At 41.5% G+C, this 21,018-nt stretch overlaps 1 protein-coding gene across 2 annotated transcripts; it reads left to right on the top strand.

Moving 5' to 3' along the window:
* Positions 1–1,625: 1,625 nt before the first annotated feature.
* On the top strand, positions 1,626–15,616 carry RCAN3 (RCAN family member 3). Of its 2 annotated transcripts, none has more exons than XM_056332276.1 (5): positions 1,626–1,799; positions 7,791–8,033; positions 11,764–11,937; positions 12,488–12,659; positions 13,458–15,616. In XM_056332276.1, exons 2-5 carry the CDS (start codon positions 7,839–7,841, stop codon positions 13,664–13,666), a joined length of 750 nt encoding a protein of 249 aa, XP_056188251.1. In that variant the 5' UTR covers positions 1,626–1,799; positions 7,791–7,838; the 3' UTR covers positions 13,667–15,616. The 2 variants fall into 2 exon arrangements, with proteins under 2 accessions (XP_056188251.1, XP_056188252.1); XM_056332277.1 differs by having other exon boundaries at positions 7,760–8,033.
* The last annotated feature ends 5,402 nt before the right edge of the window (positions 15,617–21,018 follow it).

The raw sequence follows: 21,018 nt of genomic DNA, 5'->3' as shown, positions 1-21,018 counted from the left end.
GACATGAGTATTAAAACACCGTCTAGCACTTTCTTGAATTCTTCCGGAAGCAGCATACCTAAGTCCAGAGCTTCTGATAAATTGATAATACTTTGTTAACATACATCATTTAAGGTTTAGTGTGTTACCTCAGAGACAACTGTGTTAAGTGCTAATACGAAGAGGTGGCAATCAAGCCAGATGTCAGAACTACAAGAATGCATGCTACAAAGAGGTGTCATTATGAAAGACAAGAGTATTTAAAATGCCCCTGAAATGGACACAAATGTTGGGAGTTCATGGTATTAAAGCAGAATATATTGCTGGCCAGGGAGGAAGAACATGAATTAATAAAGCATGTGATTGCAGCAAGAAAAGGCTAAGGTAATTGAGACTAACCAATTACAGCCTAAATTTGCACTACATCTAAATTGCAGAATCTCTTATCTGGACAGGTAAGACTGATCTTACCTTTCTAAAAGTGAATCCTGCTATGCCCTGTTCTTTTAGGAGGGAAAGGTCTGCATTGTGGACCAAATTACAAGCCTGGTAAAGATGACCAGCTTAGCATTACTTGCTGCTTTTTTTTTCTGTATCTGAACTTTAGAAGAAAGCATTTCAACCACAGAAATGTCATTATTTTCATCAGAAATCCTGTCTTCTGGTTTTTCAAGTGAGGACAAAACTGTTGAACAAAGTTATTTGTGCCATTGAAATTCAGAGCAGTTTTGTGTGCTTTTTGCAGAAAACTGAATACAACCCAAAAAAGCATGTTGGTTTGTGGTTTCTTCAGATGTAAACGCATACAAGCATTCATTTACTACACAGTTGAGATGACCACTGTCTCAGATCACTTCATTGCTGGATTAAGCCATGATTTACTCTGAGAGAATATGAGGAAAACTGTCACTGTTCCCATCTGGCAACTGCCTGAGCGTGTCTGCCGGCCACGGTCAACTGCAAAGCACAACTGATTAACTTTGGCCATTATCTAGGAGCATACGTGGGCCCTTGGCAGCAGAAACCTGCCTGGCTCGGAGCATCGCAGCACATCCCAGAGCCAGTCCCGCGTCCTCCTTGAACGTCTTCCTTGAACTTTAACCTTCAGCGTCACCCAAGCATCCTGCTGGGCCACCCTGAGGTGCTCCTCTGGTGGGTCTCCCAACAGTGTTTCAAGTCTGTTAATTAAAACTGTGGAAGAGGTGTCCATCCGTCATACTTGGCCGGGAACTCAGCAGCCAACCGTTTCTCCAGATGTGGTTCCTAGAGTAATGTGTAGCTTTAGAATAACATTTCCCCGAGTTTTGCCGCTCCCACTGGAAGCCTCTCCTCCAGGCCTGGCGGACAGTGGATGCCTCTCACCTCAGACAGTGGGAGCCTGTCACCTCACCAAGGATCTAGCCGTGTAAAACACCCTTTGTCTCACCTAAGCTCCGTGCCCTTTGCTGTGCAGACCCCCGGACGCTACTGGGCGGCGGAATGGGCCCAGAAAGCCCCCGAAAGAGGCGGGCGGCGGGGCCGGGCCGGGCCCGCATCCCCTCAGCCGAGGCGCTGGCGGTGAGGAGATGGCCGCCTGCCTCGCGGCGCTGGCGCATGCGCAGAGCCCCGCCCCCTCCATCCGGGTCACCGCCCCCCGCCCCCCCCCCGCGGCTCCCTGAGGCGATGCGGAGCCGAGGGGGCGCGCACGCAGGCGCGTCCTCGCCGATTCCTTCCCGCAGCCGCTCGCTCCGCACGGTGACCCGGCGGGGAGTGCGCGCTCCCGCTGCCGCCCCTGGCGCGGCTCCCCTTCGCTGCCGCGGGGATCCCCGCCGAGGAAGACGGTGAGCGCCCCCGTTCCCCTCCCTCCCCCTCCCCGCCGCCAGCCAGCTGTTGCTCCCCGTCCCCTCAGCCGTCCCTGAGGTGAGGCGGCGCGGCCCCTCACTGTCGAGCAGCGCCCGCCGCCTGCCGGGCGGGTGGCTGAGGGGCGGTGAGGCCTGGCCGAGCCCGCCCGTCCCGCCCGAGCGGCCGCGAAGTTTTCTCCTTTACCAGTTGCTCCTGAGGGCGGATATAGGTTTGGGGTTGTTGGTCCCCACCTCCACCCTCGTGTTTATCACGCGGGGTATTAACCCTGAACTTGGGTGTTAACCCCAGCCCGTTAACTTGCCTTGGGTAGACCAGTCCTCTGCGGGTTTGCAGCGTTGAGCCTGAGTTTCTAAACTCCACCGAGCGGATTTGACTTTCTGTGGAAATTGCCCTGCCGTTTGCAGCCCGTGTGTGCCCGGGAAGCGCTCCGGAGCGGTGGGATGCGGCGGGGCGAGGAGCTGCTGGTGTGGCAGCAGTGCCTGAGCGGCTCCGGGCCGTGTGGGGGTCGGACCCCCCCGGTGCGGTGGGTACCCGTGGTCTGGTGCACGGCTGAAGCCTTGGGTGACCGGAGCCGGGTGCCCTCGGTGGCAGAAGCTAGGTGGTTGAAGCTGGGTGCCCTCAGTGGCCGAAGCCGGGCGGCCAAAGCTGGGTGCCCTCAGTGGCCGAAGCCGGGCGGCCAAAGCTGGGTGCCCTCAGTGGCCGAAGCCGGGCGGCCAAAGCTGGGTGCCCTCAGTGGCCGAAGCCGGGCGGCCAAAGCTGGGTGCCCTCAGTGGCCAAAACCGGGTGCCAGAAGCCGGATGCCCACAGTGCCAGAAGCCGGGTGGCCGAAGCTGGGTGACCTTAGTGGCCGAAGCCGGGTGGCCAAGGCCGTGTGCCCTCGGTGGCAGAAGCCAGGCACCCTCGGTGGCAGAAGCCGGGTGGCCAAAGCTGGGTGCCAGAAGCTGGGTGGCCTATGGCAGGTGCCCTCAGTAGCAGAAGCTGGGTGGCCAAAGCCGTGCGCCCTTGGTGGCAGAAGCTGGGTGGCCAAAGTCAGGTGCCCTCAGTGGCAGAAACTGTGTTCCCACAGCTTTCCTAAATTTCTGAAGGTCTTAAGCTTTATACACAGCTGAAGAGTTTGCTTTTGAGTGTTTGCTTTTAAGTGTTTCGGAGGTACCTGTCAGCTGGCATTCAAATGACAAGGAGGTATTAATTCTTAGGAGAACAAAGGAGTTAGTAAAAGGTCTTATCCAAGAGGCTTTAGTTCTTGAGATCCTTTTAGTCCTACTGCATTAGGCCATTTAATCTAAAATCTAAGAAGGAGTGAGTGATCAAATAGTTTGCTAAGAAGTATTGTCAGTTGTCTACATGATGAATTTTGAATTGTTTATTGCTGTTAATACTGCTGTAAGAATTAGCTGGTTGTAATAAGCGGCTAACATTTGTGTATTTCCATTCATACCAGACTATCTTATAAACAGGTACTTCTCACCTTTTGGAAGAGGCAAGTGAAGTAGTTCCCTTTTTGCATAAGGGAGACTAAGGCAGAACCATTTGGCCGTGGCACTGATAATTGCAACGGTGTACCTGTCAAGCTCGGAGTGCTTGATGCTTTCTAATAAATAATAATACCCCCCCCCCAATAAAATAGTTCAACATAATCTGTTAAAATATCACTTCTCACAGTACTGTTTCTAACAGTACCTCTTAATTAACGTTCATACATCAGTCTTACCTGTCTCACCCTTATTTCAGGGGACCCATTGGATATTTTTGCATCGCTCAGTAACCTGGTGTTTTGATACTGATTTGGGTGAAGTGGGAGGAAAAAACAAGTAATCTGTTAAAAAAAATAGAATTACCCATGTAGGTTTATGATTAAGAATGCATCACAGTTCAAATTTTTTAAATTTTTTAAACCCCAAACATAATTGAAGTAGCTTCTATAGTTCAGTGCTCTCCACAGAAGCTTTTCAGGTTTTGTTTTTATACTAGCAATAAATACCAGACTATAAATTACACAGAACTGATGATCTTGTTGCTGAAATGTTTCCTTAACTTTGACTAAGATTGTTTCTATTAAATTGCTTTCCCTGCAGACTGTTTGCAGGAATTCAAGGGAGTAACTGCATTGTCTTCTGCAGCTTAATAGCATACAAGTTCCTACTCTCGCTCTCTAAAGCAACACGATTTCTGGTAATTCAATTTTTGTTATTAGTTGAGAAAAGAACATTATCTCCTTCATGGTAATGGGGAGGTTTAAACTGCCCAGCTCTCCAGGATCATTTACACGCATCATTTGAGACCCACTGCCTTTTTACAGAGCAGAAAATATCTTCCAGTAAAATGTTTTTTTGATGAATTTAAATGTTACAAAATGATGAATTCATATATAACCAAACTTGAAGCCAGTGAGGCTGTTTGCTGTGTGCTGAGCTAGTATACAGTGTGCCTAGACAGGTTTGTGTGGTTTTTCCATTGGGATCCTTAAACTTCTTTACAAACATGAAGAGCATCCCTTCTGTGCAGCAATGCATGCCTATGCAGAATTCAGTAATGTTTCATAATACCACAAATTGCGGTTAAGCAAAAAGCTCTATTTTCTTCATATCGAGGATATTTACACACTAAAAGATCCACAGGGAAGATCTTTTGTGGTCAACAGAAAACAGACCTACAGTGCAGGATCACCAGAGCTGTCAGCTCTGTTTCTGAGCAGTTGTGCCTTGGTAGTTTTTTTAAAATCTGTGTGTATTTTGAAGGTGGGAATACACAGTTAGACAATGATAGTTCTTGACCACCTGTTTCACATGGACTGGATGAAATTAATTTGACACAGAAGACTAAAGATACAGGGGCTGCAAGTTTTAATTTCTGTAATGTTAAGATGCTAACTAGAAAATTTCAGTTATGTCTGACCAGTTCGTGCATGGTGAAAATCATAGTGACCTTGCAGCCATTGCTTTATCTCCGTCTAATTCATAGGTTACTTGAATTGTTTAATGTTCTATAAATTAAATTGTGAAAGAAGCTACATCTTGGAGCTTTTTGGTTGGCTTTTTCCTTTCTTTTTTCTTCCCATCCTCTTGTACAGTGTGTGTGAAATTCTGTGATAATCTGAGCTCTGGCATTTGAACACACTTCAGTTGCTTGTTATTGTTTCCTTTCCAATTCCTAAGTTGATTTGAGAAGAACCTTTTCTTAATAGTATTGTTGACCTAGCTATCGTTCTTCCCTTTTACTGCTTTTGTATGTTATCACCTTTTAATTTACAAAATTGCCCTGTTCTGTTAAACTAAACAGGCATGGAAATAACATGGATGTCTTTTTTTTTTTTTCTTCTTTTTTTTTTTTTTTTCCAAAATACAAAATAACAGATTTAGAACCTTCTCAAGCTGGAACTTGGAATTTAATTTTAATTCTTGGAATTACTTTAAGCAAATTTGGCAAAAGAAGGAAAAACTAGGATTTTTTTTTTTTATCCCCCCCCATGCATTCTTGATATCTTTTAAGTTGGTGTTCTGGAAAGTAGTTGGATTGCTCTTTTTAACAGTATCAGCTTTATTATATTTTTAAGCAGATATTTGCATGCCTATCTTATTGGTGTGTAAAAGATAGTTTCTATTCAAGGAGCCCATACAAAGTCACATTGTACAGAATATTACCCAGGAATAGTGTCCAGGCATCTTATTTTTGTAAAACCCCAGATCTGCCTTCTTTTTGTCGAGTTTTTTGCTCATTTTTTCCCGAAGTCCTGTTCCTCTGTGCTAACATACCAAACGGAGGAACATCTCTGTGGTCACTGCAGTGTTTGGTGTTGGTAATCTGCAGATTGCAGTTCTTTAAATGACATAACAGATGATAACAACTTCAGAGGTGAGTAGATTCGGTTGATATTCTGTGGATTATATTCTCTCTCATTTTAATTGTGATGTCTGATTCCCCAGTACTAACAGAATTAAGAGAGGAGTACTACCGCAGGCACAATGTAAGTCACAGTAACAGTGCACTGTTTTTGATGCTTTTCCTTTCTTCTTGATGCTTTTGTCTCCCTCCCGTCTGCTGCTTTGACTTCATTTTGTCATGTATGAGGTTCAAACAGTCTGAACTTTTTAAGGCTCTGCATAGTGTGGCCAATTTGACCAAATTTTCTGTCAATCTGGATGTTACCTTACTTCCCATCTTACTGTTAAGTCTTACCCACCATTAATTTAAGTATTTGAATTTACATGCCAGCATTTCCAAACTCCTTTTTCTGTGCTAGTTTTGTTTGCCTTGTTTGCCAGTCTCCTCATTCTTTGATTTGTTGGAAAACCAGGGGTTTGGAGTGGTCATGTGGGTTAGGTGTTTCTTACTGTGACCCATACTACTCTCTGATGGGGATGCTTGGGGGGGTAGGACCAAACCCACGATAAGGCTAGTGTGTTGCTCTCAGTTCTCTTGGCTTGATCGGAGGCGTCTGTGTCTTGTTGCATGTTGGATTGGTTACCCCAGAACTCTCTTGGAGTCTGTGCTGCCAAGCCAGATGGTGGCTTTTGTTTTTACTGTGTTGGCGTGTTTTTGTTTCCTTTTCTCTTTCCTTTTTGCATGAATTAGCAAGCACAAAAAATTAAGTTTCTACTAGCTATATAATTTTTTTTTTTGCATTTACATCCCTCTTTCTGTGATTGCTGAGGAACATTTCCTGTGAAAATTTTGAAACTTGGTGTACTGGGAGAATTTAGCCAGGTTTATGCTTAACTTTGTGATGGTTTGACTAGAGTTATGGCAGTGAGCTGGTGCAGTTATGTGTGTGTGTGCGCACATTGCCTCAGACAGCTTTTATGTGTCCACACTGAGGTGACATCGATTTAAATCATTTAATTTAGCATCACATCTTGCGTGTGTCTCTAAGCAGTTTGTAAATACTCAAAATAGGAACTAGAGCTTTTTTTCTCATTTTCACAGGCTATTTCTCCTTAAGTACAAAGTGTTGAGAGTGTTTGACTGCTGTTAATTAGAAAACTTGTCTTAAACCTTTTCCCATGAGTGAGCGTGGACTTATTATGCATTTTTTAATGCATTTTAAAATTTATATTAGTTTCAGTTATTGGGATTTCTCAGTGACTGCTTCAAAAGAATCAGCTAGTTAAGCAAATATTCAAATGAGATCATTGCCAATGAAACAATATCTTTACTTACCTTTTTTTTTTTTTTAGTGTTAAGTCACAAATTAACACCTTTTCCAAATCTAGGTATAGTAGTTAACATGTTTTCAGTCATTTACATTAGAATATACAGTACTGTGTTAACCTTTTTGTGACTTCTGCAGTGACTGGTGGCAAAAGGTACACTCCATTATAATCTTTTTTTATTGTGTAAAAACTAGATTGCCTAAAGTATTTTATTTAGTCTCTTGATTGTTTGCATTTCTTTTTTTCTTCCTTGATATGTTTACTCAAGGCTATAGATACTCTCCTACCTATGGGGAAGGCATTCTCCAGTGCTTAGGAGAAGAGAATCTCCTTACATTAGGGGATCTTGTTCCTTTATCTGCCACTGGCTTGGAGAGGCTCTGGACAGATGATTTCAGCTTGCTGTATACATGTATTCTCATTGATGAAATAAAGATACTTTTTCAAATATCAGAAGACTGCTCTGATTACTTGGGAAGTGCTTTTAAGTTATTAAATAAGAGGCTGCTATTAGCTGAAAAGTATGTCATGGAGAAAAGCTTCTAGAACAATGCTGTAGTTCTTATGTCAGAGTAGAGGGAGGAGAAATGCTATTTACTTGACTGAGTGACTTTATCTTCCTTTTTCTAGTTTGAACAGCAGGCTCTGTATCCCACTTGCAGAAATAGGTTACAGCGCTCTGTTTTGTGGATGAGAGAACAAGTTTCATGTTGATTTCTGTTCCTTTATGTAAAAAGAATATTTGCCTTAAAGAACAGTTAAAGCAAGAACACGTGTTGTCTTCACAGTCTGTTCTGGTTTTGTTTTCTGGGATGGCAGACCCCTGTTAGAAGCTGGAACGTAACGAAGAGTTCCTTTGGGTGAACGATGCTCAGAGATACTATGAAGTCCTGGAGCGACAGCCAGTCGGACCTCTACAGCAGCGATCAAGAAGAGGAAGAACAGATGATTTTTGGAGAAAATGAAGATGATTTGGAAGAGATGATGGATTTAAGTGACTTGCCTACCTCACTCTTTGCTTGCAGTGTTCATGAAGCTGTGTTTGAGGTACAGGAAGAAAAGGTAAGGTAGAGAGAGGCATATTTGGAGTATAGTATTGTAAGTATAGATCGTTATTGAACTTATTTAATCTAGATTTTCAGTATATTACTGCATATTATAATTGGGAGGGGGGAAAAACCAACCCAGCCTATTTACCTGGTAAGCTCGGATCAGAATGTGTACAGTTACCAAAGGACAGATAATACTACACTTTTCTGGCATTTGAAATTGTTAATAGACACACAGTGCTTCTCCCATTAAACACTCCCCTGATTTTATTTTTTTTCCTCTTTATCTAAGGGCAGATTTAAATAAACATGTAGATTTGCCTTCAGATCTTATTTCAAGGCAAGGATTCTTTTAAAAGAGCCTTACAAATTTGCAGGATGTGTGTTCTCACTGGAACACTTTGAAAGTGGCTTGTAAAGACCTTATAATAAAATGAATCTTCTCTGGCTTGCTAACATCGGTATTCAGTCAAATCTGTACTTCTTTGCTTCCAAGAGCAGCATGAATAATTATGTACACTACATGAGTTAGGGAAAATAGGAGGGGCTGAGATGAAAGCTTTGGTCTGCAGCTTTTTCAGTTTCAGTTTACGAAGCCTATGTTTTTGTTGAAAAGTGTTTAAACATCAGAGGGATAGGTGTGGTGTCAGGTAGGAAATGCTGCTCTGTGCCTCAGAGTTGCTAAATTGTGTACTGAAATATAGGTCAATATTGCAAATATTTACTGTGAGCTGAATTCCTAAGCCAGTGCCCCTGACAAATTGATATTGTATATTCAAAATAAAAGGAACAGTCGTTGCTTGAGAACGTGCACATGGTGTCACGTAAACAGTTCGTAAAGCAGCTTACACATCTTTTGCAGGAGGAGGAGGAGGATATTACATAGTGAGAGCTGTTGTTCTTACAGTTTGTTATAATTGTATTCCTGTCAGTATGAAAGACAGATGTCAGAAAAGGCTATTGAGTCTTTAGTGGCTTATTTTCAGGTGCAATGCTTTATTTTTTCTTTCCTGTTTTGTATAGAGAGGATGAAATACAGTTCACTAGCCATTACTTATATGCCTGTGTTAAATTCTTCCCTTCAAAGAGCATGAGTTGTTGCTAGCCTGTGTACATCAGTAAAGAGTTAATTTCTAGCCTTGTATAATAACGCTGTTTTTACTGGAAAAAAACAGAACAGGGAGTGGGTAAGAGTATGTAAATCATTTGTCATCTAATTTTAAAAAATGCAAGATGACATCTTGCTTTCTGTATAAATTTTTAACTCGCTGATGACTAATCTAAATTGTTACTATTTGTACAAGATCAGTTTCTAGTTCAAAAAACTTCAAAAGTGGACAGCACTCCATTTGTTTCGGTGGTTACAGCCCTTGGAAGAAGGTAGTAAAGCATCAGTCAATCAATGGAGCATTAAATAATACACTGGACTTATGCTACAGAAACAGCAGTGCCCTGTCGTTCACTGTGTGCCTGGTATAGAAAGTCTGCATTTGAAATGTTGCCTTGCTAAACTGGTTTGCACATTATCTACCTGTGATTTTTGTCATTTTAATGCACTTTTGCTTTTTTACATGAAAGTATTCCTACAGTATGCTCATGCCTATGAGGTATATCAAGTGAGATGTGCTAGCTTTTTCTTTAATGATACTGGGATACCATCAATTGCCATGTTAAACCACTTGTAAATGTAACTACAAATGTAAAATATTTCATTTCAAATACAGTTCGTAAAGCGTACTGATTGTACTGTCAGTAAGCTCACCTAAGCTGATTGTTACAGCCAAGACATTAGTTTAGAATAAGTCAGAATTATACGTTGTATCTGCAAATTGCATGCTTACTATTCAGGCTTCTTCCTATCGCTTAGAAGAATAGAGGTGCTTTGATATATTCCATTTTTACCTGTTTTATGAAATGCAGCTTAAGTCAGCCCCTGGACACACATTTTAGTGGCTTGATGTACTTCTGGCTACATCTTCTTTTAAAGGCTGAATGCACAGCAAACAGTTCATGAAACGAATGGAAATTGTGCTGCCTGTGCACAAACAGAAAGTGATTTGAAAACTTCTGGTGGTTTTGGGGTTTTGGTTTTTTTTTGGGGGGGGGGTGTCAGTGTTTGGTTCTGGAATTTTTTTCGGTCGCACATAATGGTTTTGCTACCCAACGTTCATTTAGTTCATTTGGTAATGCTAGCAAAGCTAGCAGCACTTAGGTTTTGATAGTCTGCTTCTACCTTCCTCTTCGCTGATTTTGTAGTAGTCACAACTGTAAAAAATAATTGCCTAGTTCTGTATGTAGGCACAAATATTCTATGCTTTGCTTTTCCATTTGTGAGACTTCACATGAATGAGTGATGATTAATATTCTGGTGAGGAGAAAAGGCAAAAAAGACACTATTGATTTGAAATCTATATATTTAATTCTTAGGAAGCATTTTGCTCACGTTCTATTTCTGCCTTCATCCTTTGATCTATTTTTTTACATTCTCTAGCTATATTTCTGGGTTTACTGCTGATTTGTTAAAGCGTTGCTTTAACAGTTCATGTTTGATTGACTGTCAAGTTGTTGAATCCAATTCAGTTTCCACTTTCGTTTAAGTGTTGTAGGTTAAATACACGGCACGTTTACAAGAAAAACTGTTAAGATGTCTAACTCAGCATACATCTCTCAGTAATTCTTTTACATGGCATCTAAAAGTGTTTTTTTTTCAAGTTCACTTCAATCTGCAAAATAGATAAATTCAGATAAAGTACATATTATTTCTTGCTTAGATACCTTTTTGAGGGTAATGTTATGATTGGAACACTGTCTTCATAATTTTCAATTGCAGTGTTGATCCACTAGATTGCAGTTTTGTACAATTTGTCAAGTGCAAAATTTGGCCAGTGTGCAGAAGGAACAGGTTTTCTGATTTAATAAAGAACTTGAATGTTGTACAGATTGGAGAGAATTGCACAAGAAAAATAATATCTTAGTGAAGACTAACATGGGCATCATCCAGAAAACTTTTTCAGCGCTATTTAAAATGACAGCCCCTCATCCTGTATTATTTTTACAGGGAAGAAGGCATCACCAGGATTTTTGTAGAGAGATCAGTGTCTATTGGAATCAAGCAAATTAACTGTTGTCATTGGGAAGCGCTCTTAATGCAAAAGTATTCATTTTCTGCTTATTTTCATATGTAGACTTCTTAGAATAACTGAGTATTATCAGAACATGGTAAATAAAATTGAAAAGGGGTTGCTTGCATACTTTTTATCTGTTGCTTTTAATCTGACTTTTTACAGTGAATGAAAATTTATACTAGGAGATTTCCTAGTGTATTCATGCTAGGTAAAAAAGGAATACCTGCAAATTAGATCTCTTAAATTTTAGATTAGATAAACTAAACTGATTTGCATAGTATTTTTGGAGATCCTTGGTGAAAGTCAGGTTGTAAGTACGTTTTCTTGACATCTGCACTTAGGAGTAGGTGTCACTAGGTGGCAGTTTGCGTATTAAGAGTTTTATAGGTTTGTTCATGTTAGTGCGCTCTTTGAATTCAGATTTAAATAGTGAGACAAAGCAGTGCTACACTGAATGCGGGTTTGTAAGTCGGGGTAACTGAGGGAAGGATGGAATGTGCAGGCTTAGGCGTTAAGGATATTAATGGGATTTGGGAGAGGAAGGTGAAAGGAAAATGTGTTTTCATTAAGTGAAAATGTTCGTTTTGTGGTTGGAGAATCTTTGTGTTTCCTCTCTAGGAAAGATTTGAAGCACTTTTCACTGTCTACGACAATCGAGTTACATTCCAGTTGTTTAAAAGCTTTAGAAGAGTAAGGATAAACTTCAGCAACCCAGAGGCAGCAGCGAGAGCACGGATAGAACTGCATGAAACGGACTTCAATGGAAAAAAGCTGAAGCTGTACTTTGCACAGGTATTATGGAACAGTAAGATGCCCTACATGTGTCCCTGTTTCTTTATTCTATGTTTGCCCATGAGTTTCATTTGTGATAAATATTTGAAGTTACCTTCAACTCATTCTTCTACACTGAGATGTATTACTGTCAGTCATTGACAACTTCATTTTTTAGGGAAGAGTTTTGCTTTTCAGCATGAGCTTACCAAGTTGTAATTGCTGTGGAACAGTCACTGTGTAGTGACACAAACCAAATGTGCTGAAAGAAAGTGGGTCAAAAGATCTCATTACAGTAGGTGCTTTACAGGCATATTCTTGTTGGATTAGCAGCTTGCACATGTCGTATACAACTATGTTGTCAATACTTGCATAGGCCAGTTTCTTCACTGCAGGATCTCTCTGCGGTGTCATACCAAGAGAACTGGCAAAAGCTGTACTATTATTTTTAAAGCTAGGTGGAATTAAGCATTGCTAATACAGAGAATGGGCGTACATTATTGGGGAAGCAGACTAAATAAAAAGAGCATATTTGTCATCTTATACTGTATCTCTTGGCTTTTGTCGTCAGGTACAGGTATCCAGTGAAATAGGTGACAAGTCCTACCTCCTTCCTCCACAACCTGTTAAACAGTTCCTGATATCACCACCGGCATCTCCCCCGGTTGGATGGAAACAGAGTGAAGATGCAACTCCCCTGATAAACTATGACTTGCTTTGTGCTGTCTCCAAGTTGGGACCAGGTAGGAATATTTACCTGCTTTTGTTGCATAACTTACCCATGATAGCTATTTTTGAAGTTATCTACTTTCTTTCTGTGAGAAGATGTGTCTCTCTTACGTGATGTTTCTTACTTGAATAAAATGATCCATCACTTTTTTTTTACTTAACTTGTTAATTGACTGAAAGTATAGCACAGAACTGGATTTTGTGGTAGTAGCTCTTATCACATCCATTTATCAAATTTTGTCATAGTCTCGGTATTAATTAACAAACCGGAAGAGGAATGACAAGTTCAGTCTCTTGCAGATGGACAGCTGCAGTTATTAAGGATGCTAATATGTACTTTTTGCATTTAATCATCAGACTTCTTTATGAGCCTTCCTAGGAAACGTGCTGTTTGCTTTCTGTGAAAAGCAGGGAACCTGGAGGCTTAATCTTTTCAAATGCTTTTGTAGCTTTTAATTTACAAATGTCATATAAATGTACAGCACAAAGGACATCACTTAAAAATTTTTATGCTGCTTGTTTCCTGATGTCTTCAGTGTTTCATGATAGTTCTTTATATCCCTCCTTCCCTTCCTTTAAATACCAGTTAAAAGATTGATTGTAGTCACAGTACAGTGTAACAGATACAGGGGCTATTTTAAAGCATTTAACAGTTCTGGTAAAGTGTGGGGGATGAGCAAATTAAAGATGAGATGAGAATAAATGAATATTTGGTTGTGTTACTGCAGGTGTTAAGGAGTTTTTGAGATAAAGTGGCTTAATGCTTTTCCTTGGGGATATACTTGGCATAATTTTTGTTTGCTGCTCTTCAGGGGAAAAGTACGAGCTTCATGCAGGAACAGAATCGACTCCTAGCGTAGTAGTCCATGTCTGTGAAAGTGAGACAGAAGAGGAAGATGAAATAAAAAATCCCAAACAGAAGATCATGCAGACAAGGCGTCCAGAACCACCTGCAACAATACTGATTGAATCTAAAGCATTTGATTGTACACTGGAGGTAGGGAGTACTATGCACTGTTAAATTGTGTGACGCTCAAGATAGTATCAAAAAGCAGATACTTAATGGGTACATGTGTTGATGTCTGTACTGCTGCTATATGTTATGTATAGCGACAACAGGTTTTACTTGTAGTTGTCTCTCATGTTCAAGAGTTTGGATGCCAATGCTCTGGAAAGCACTTTAATTTTAGGGACTAGTCCCCCGAGTGTAGCAAATCCACCTGACTTGAAATAGTGAAAAATAGGAAGTCTGGTTGTGTGTTAATTTCTTGTTAACATGTTGCTCTTTTCTTTATATTGTGTAGTGTGATGTACCAAGTGCTGAATTAATGTCTTACTGTCACGATTGGATTCAAGAAGGTTCATTGTATAGCAATTAAAAGCTGACCTGTACTGGTACGACAGCTTCCAGTTAACATAGTGTTAAATGCAAGTGAAATGTGATCTTTTATGCTAAGATTCCTTCCCAGCTAGTAATCTTCGGAGGTGAAGGTTAATCTTTGCTTTCCTCAGAAATGCCAAGGATGTGTTTTTAATTTGACATGAGGCACAAATGCACGTATGGAGCTAAATTCAGGTAGCTTTGCTAACTACACAGAGAGGAATACAGGAGGAAGAACCACAGACCGCTAAGAAGAGAGACTCAGAGTCTGTCGCCAGCATTACTGCTGCTGTCTGTGGTGATACACTGGTAGGTACAACCATTTGCACTGACACCTAATCAGGAGTGAATTACAATATGTAGAGTGAAATATGGATTCAGCTATTGAATGTGTTGTTTGTGATCCTCTCTGAAAATATGGTAAAGTTTGTTCCTCTACAATCCCAGAGATGGCCTACATTTATAAATAAATTCAGTGACTGTTATGTTATGACTAAGTTATGTTAGGAGATAAAACATATAGGGTTAATTTTTAACTTGTGCTCCTAAACTTCTCCAGTCTGTTTCCTGGTTTTTTTTAAGGCAATCAGTTGCCTGGCTTAGCCAGTTTTTATGCAGTTTCAGCCCTTGTTTGCTCTTTCTCATGAAGACTTTTTCTGTGTGGCCTCCTGTCTGTCTAATAGAGCATCTGCTACTTTTGAGACCAGGATGCATCTTTTAAAATATAGATCTTTAATTTTGTGATCTTGTGTTAAGAGTTTTTAGTAGGAGGAAAATATGCCTCTGTATGCCACGTGCTCCTATGCTTTTATGATATTTTATAACCAATCTTTTTTAGTCTAGACAGATTCTTCTTTTTTCTATTTAAAAGAATAAAATTATTTGTGAATGCACCAGGCTGCTGATGTTCATATATATAAATCATTCAGAAATTGGCCTTTTTCAAATTCATTTTAATGTGTTTCAGTTCTACATGATGTGCTTATTGAATTTTCAAAAGTGTTTTCACTTGATTGACAGCAGAGAGAAAAAGCGATGGTCATGAATTTGCATGGACATGGTAGTTTTCAACTTCATATTGTGCCAGCTCGTGATCCTTTCCTGCCACCAGCTTCAAGATGCAAAATGGGATCCTGCAGGCAGGTCCTTGTTCCAGAGGCAGGAATAGTATATATTGAAAAGGTAGGAAAATGGGGTTTGTTCATCGTTCCTCCACAGGTGTGATATTTATGTATCTCTTCAGGTATTCAAATCACTCAAAGTCCGACTTCTGTCTCGCTGTTCTATGTTACTGAAAAAAAGAAGAAACAAAACCCTTGTGTTGTCCATCAGGCTTGTGTATTTTTAAAATTCCAGAAGTCCATTTTGGATTTTCTGTGGTGTTTATATTTTGTTAATTGTTTAATTTCTACCCCACTGTAGAAGTTGCTGTAAGTAGGAATAAGTGGAAAACCTTCAGAAACAGTTTTATAGGGCAAATCAAGCAAGCAATGTTGTCAATGTATCTTGTGTAAAATGTATAACAACTTGCATTCCAACATCTTTCATTGTGTAAAGACACTTAAAATAAAAACAATGCAGTGCCATTCACGTGCTTTTTAAACTGTATTCTGTAGTGGCCCAAGTTTAATATATAAGATTTCTAATGGTGTTGTGTGCTTGTGCAATTGAGTGAACAATTGAGTGAATTGAGGTAGCTTATGGTTTTCCACAAGCAAATTATTGGAAAAGTAATGCTGAAGATCTTGGGGATTTCAATAGAAAAATCTTGGCTGGGCTGAAGGAGGGGCTGAGAGGGTTTTCATGGTGGGTTTGGGTGCCTGTTGCAGCAGGGTTCTGCTTGGATTTTCACCTCACAGGAATTTTGCATGGGGGTTTGACACCTGCTTAGGCTGTTGTGGGGGAGAATGTCTCATTTGGGTTGCAGTACTGAGCTCTGTAAAGTTTTTGTTGTAATAAATAACATTTTCAAAAAAATCTCTGAAGACCTATTTGCACAGGAAAGGAAACGGTCAGACTTTATATTAAATGCACATGCATTGATCAACACAATTGTAAAACATCAGCTTGTTGCACTGTATGTGCCTGTGCCACCCGGTACACTTCCCTTTCGCAGATAAGGCAAATTTCCACGGGTTTTTTTGTTAGCCAGTAGAGGGAAGCTGTCTGCCCTTCTCCCAATGCACATTGGCACAATATAATTGAATGATATTTAAAAATGCTACAAAATCACATTCCTTGACTGCGTGTGAAGCCGTGCCTTGTTTCTGTGACAGTGCCTAGGGGCCCTGTTGTGCAGCTGCTGCGGGAGGCTGTGCCTGGCTCCTCGCAGGTGGGTGACGTGGGTGGGCAAGGAGGAGGTGAAGCAGAGGCTTTACAGAAAGGAAACTTTAATTCGGCCATCGGTCAATATCTGAAGTGATTCTACTCCACTTTCACTCAGTCCATAACCTCCGGGGTGACAGAGCCTTCCTTGCCCATGCAAACTTGAATTTCATTCATTTTACTTGATTTATTCCACATGATCATTCAGTAATGACCGTCAGAACCGGTTTCTGTTAATCACTGACCTGCTGTTAACTGGAGTGCTATTTTTAGAAGTAGGCTTGCACAGAGACACCAGCTTAGCCCTTTCTGTGCTTGCACTTTGTATAAATAAACATCCCAGATGCCTTTAAAGCATTCTTCTAGAGAAGCAGCTGAAAAATTGTATGGGTTTTGGGCAGTCTGCCTGTGTATTCTGGAGAAAAAGGTGCTGGGGTACTTTACTTTGGTTTTATTTTGTAATAGCTAAGAATGGGGCCTGTTTTTGCAATCCTGTGATCACTGCTGCTCATTCTCTCTCTACCTTGTTGCTGAGCTGCTTCCCCCCAGAAAGACCTCATGCATAAAATGGCTCTTGCTTAATTTATTCCCTGAAAGGTTATATTTCCATTTTTGTCTGGCTTTGGATTACTGATGTTTTTTAGCCCAGAACAGAAGATCATCTTATGAATCTTAGGCTTACCAGGTTTTGTTTACTTGCTCCACTGAATGTGTAAAACTTGCAAGGAGGGGTTCATGGTCCAGTGTGCACTTAATGTGGAAAGAGACCGCAGCCAGGCCTCATTCCCTTGGAGAAAAATGCAGAAGTATTTCCTTTACCAAACTGAGCAGGAGGTGCACACCTGGCTGGATCTGGGAGTCTTTGTTCCCGTGTGAGCTTACGTGGCACCTGCAGGATGTTCCTCTGGGAATTCTCCGTTCTGCATGCACTAAGGTCAGCCCGACGTGCTGAGAGCCACCGGCGGAGCTGGATGGTGAGGCTGAAGTCGGTGAGAGGGAATTGTGATCCTGGACACCTTGGAGGAACGTGTACTTAAGCAGCTGTTTACCTTTGTTCTGAGCAAGATAAAATAACTTTTTCTCCGTAGCTATTGACCAAGCTGAAATCTGGGTGAGACTACAGGGTTGTCTCCCAACATCAGCTGCATAGCTTGAGGAAGGCTTGTGCAGTGCCTGAGTGTCTCTGTACCCTTCACCTACAGACGGGGGCTAGAGATGTGTTGGTATCACTGTACCCACCTTAACGGAACGATAGGTGGTATCTTGTGCTTGGATTATTTACACGTTTTATCTTGAAGCTCTATTTGTGCTAAGTCACACTAGAAAACATGCCATATTTTAAATGTTAAGTAATGTCTTACAGTCCTCTTCTGAACAAGGTCTCTTGCGTTTTAACATGTTGACAGGTTAAGGCTTGCAGAAAGGAATGTTTGATTTGCTTGGTGAAGCAAGCGTATTCCAACTATAGTATCAGCGGAAACCCAGATGTCAGCAGTACTAGGGTGAGGCAGAGAGAAAGCTACTTACAGCAACCTGTTGTTTTGCTGTGTTACACAAAATATAAATAACAAATTCTCTATCCTTTCTGACTCTATAGCCAGCGACCGTGTTCCTGTTTGAATAACATGGCATTGCAAGCAGGGATTAGGGAGGGCAGCTAGGCTTGGATGTTCTCTTCTGCTGGGGCAGGTCGCTTCGTCTCTGCAGTTCAGTTCCATCCCCTGCAGGTACGGGTTGTAAGGGTGTTTTGAGACTGTGGATACATGTACAGCACTGAGGTCCTGATTTCATAATTCAATTCTAGACTCAATAATAATGAATTTCTAAGTGGTCATGGTATCTGTTGTAATATGTCTGTCCTCTCTTCTTTTTTCTTACTAAGACAGCTGCAGTATATTCACTCCCCTCTCTACCCTTCTAATTGCAGGCAAACCGCAAATTTAATCAGTGGTGCTGTGAACTGACCTTGTGATCCGGGAGGAGTACAAAACCTAATTTGAAGCGTAAGCTGGATGTATAAATTCAGTGAGACTTAACACATTATTAGGTTATGTCACTTCCTTATGTTTTTTTGCAAGGCTGCAAAGTGGGCCTGTAGCTTGTAGTTGAGAGTTACGTATGTCCTCCAGCATTCATTGACTTCATTCAGATTGTTCTAGAGCATCGCAGTATCTCCTTTGGTCCTCCACTAACGCTGCCAACGTAGTAAGGTCAGGATTGGTGGCTGATAAACTGTGAGCTGAATAACCGATGTTGAAAGCAGACCTTTATGCATAATAATGTATACACCTAGTATATGACTATAGCCAATAGTATAATGGCTATAATGGCTATAAATTTAGGACCTGGTGAGGGACTTCTTCCCAAGCAAGCACTTGGGGAAAGACATACCCTCCCTTTCTTTTGCCACATAGGCTTTTAGAAAATACATTTGCTTTTATTTGGCTTCGTTGTAGATGTTCACACCCTTTCTCCAGCATTGGAGCAGAGATGGCACTTAATAAATTGAGGTGGGTTTTTTTTTGTAGTTGAAAGGGTACTTGGCACATTGTGATGCCTGGAAACAATTATACTGGGCTACTTCTAGCTTGTTTTGCTATGTGCCGTTTCATTCCAGTAGGACCCTCTATATTTAATTTTCTGATGTAGATGATACTTCATACAGAAACTCCAAGGGTGTTTTACTAGAAAGGAGAGGATGTAATTGTCCTTCCTTAGATACCTGCTGCAAAGGGAACGTACTTGTTTAGAACAAAGCAGGGGGAATCCAGAGGTTTGAATTCTGCCTCAAACTCTGCCTTGGATTACTGCAAGGAAAGAACATTATCTTCTCATGGCTGGCAGGCTCGGTACTATTTTTCAGCAGTATTTGAAGAGATGAGAGGGGAGGGAGTCACACTGCCTCCTGTGTTTTGTCCTCACCAGAAAGACTGCTCTGCATTAGTGAGGATACTGGCACTGGACAGAGCTGGAGTTTCTCAGGCTTCCTTCTGCTTTAGGGAGATTCTTCTCTAGCCTACATGGGTGGAAAAAGCTGTGACTTCTTATGCATTTGCATTTGTTCTGCTGTCGCTGTGAGCTTTGTGGTATCTGCTGTGCACAGCACCGTGTCAGCCATGTATGTGTTATGGTTTTCCCTGGTGCTCCGAATCATTCACTATCTCATTTCATCCATTCTGTGTGTGACTCCCTATGACACCTAAAGGCAGTTGTAGTATTCCCGTAATGGTTGATGTCGGAAGACTCTGACAGCTCGGCTGAGCAAAAGTTATGCAGAATACTCTTTCTGGTTTTTATTTCCATGAAAAACTACTTTGACCTCCAGAACAGTAAGATTGAGAAGCTTGTGTGCTGCAGTATGGTATGCCAGTTCTACAAGCCAGGAAGCTGAGCTACGCTTGGTCTCTGAGCCCTCTCCTTTTCTGTCTAAACTCTGAATCCTTCTTTCCATCTATGGAAGTATCAATAACAGATGCAACAGAGCAAAGAAAAGGAGAAATTAGAGGCCTGAAGCCCAGTGCTGGTAAACAATCCCAAATTCTCCCACAATTACTATTGTGTTGAGCTTTGATCCAATATAAAATATTGTATGTGGTGTTATTACAGTGAAAGAAATGCTTTTGAAACAGCTGAACCCTCCAAAACTGCTACCATGACCCAGAGTCGGTGATCAGACTAGCAGTGCTAAATACCAGCATTAGGTGGTCTTCAGTAAGTAGCTGTTGACATCCAGGCTCTGGAACCTTGTTAGGAAGAAATTCCTACATGCACAACATTGTCCAGTTCACGATTTCACCAGGCTGCTGAAGATAGCTTCATTTTTTCCTTGGTGGTGGTAAGAAAGGCCACAAAGCCCTCTTCAAGGGATGCTGAAATGGCCAGCAGGCTGCCCTGGAAATAGTGGACCATGGTGACAAGGGAGGCAGAGTGTGTGTGGGTATCTTTAAAATTTCAGCTCCTTTCCAAAACTCACCTTGAATTGAATCTCGGCTTTATCAGTGCAGCCAACAGCTCCTGAGGAGCAAGATTAGGTAAGAGCCCAAACTGTGGGTAAACCCAGCCTCTAAGGCCTGGCAGCTTTGTAAGGGTGTGCCATGCTGCATGCATTCGTATAGGCTCATAAATGCCCTGAAAGGTTTATGGCAAAGATAGGCAGGAAAGCGTTTGCAGAGTCTTATCTTGCCCGGTAGGCTCTGTGCCAGGCTGGGGATCTGCCAGGCAGCGCAGACACCATCGCTTAGGACTGCTTGGGATCTAGCTGTACCTTACACTAGATCCAGATGTAGGAGAAGGAGGAAGGAACAGGGGAGCTGATGATGTACCTCGCTGCTCTGGTTTTCACAACAATTCACAAAGACATCAGGAAAGGGATTTGGTGAAAATAAGAACTTCTTCCTCTTCCCATATTCCTTCACATGAGCTGCCTGACAGTCACAGTGGCTGGTGTCTCCTTTCTTGTACTATCTACATTAAGTTAGGACTATTACTAGTTATTATCAACTTACATGTAAGTATTTGTACCACTTCCAATTTACGAGTGCACGCTGTTGAAAGAAACCCCTTTACTCTCGAGAGGGATACAACCAAGGGAAGGTAAGCAGCTGGAGTACTGCTCCTGTTTCCAGAAGAGAGCCTCATGTTCTTTCTTGTTTATGCAGGATGAGGCA

This window comes from Falco biarmicus, chromosome 3 (assembly GCF_023638135.1).
Source record: "Falco biarmicus isolate bFalBia1 chromosome 3, bFalBia1.pri, whole genome shotgun sequence".
Lineage (NCBI taxonomy): Eukaryota > Metazoa > Chordata > Aves > Falconiformes > Falconidae > Falco > Falco biarmicus.
This window is presented reverse-complemented; position numbering and strand designations above follow the sequence as displayed.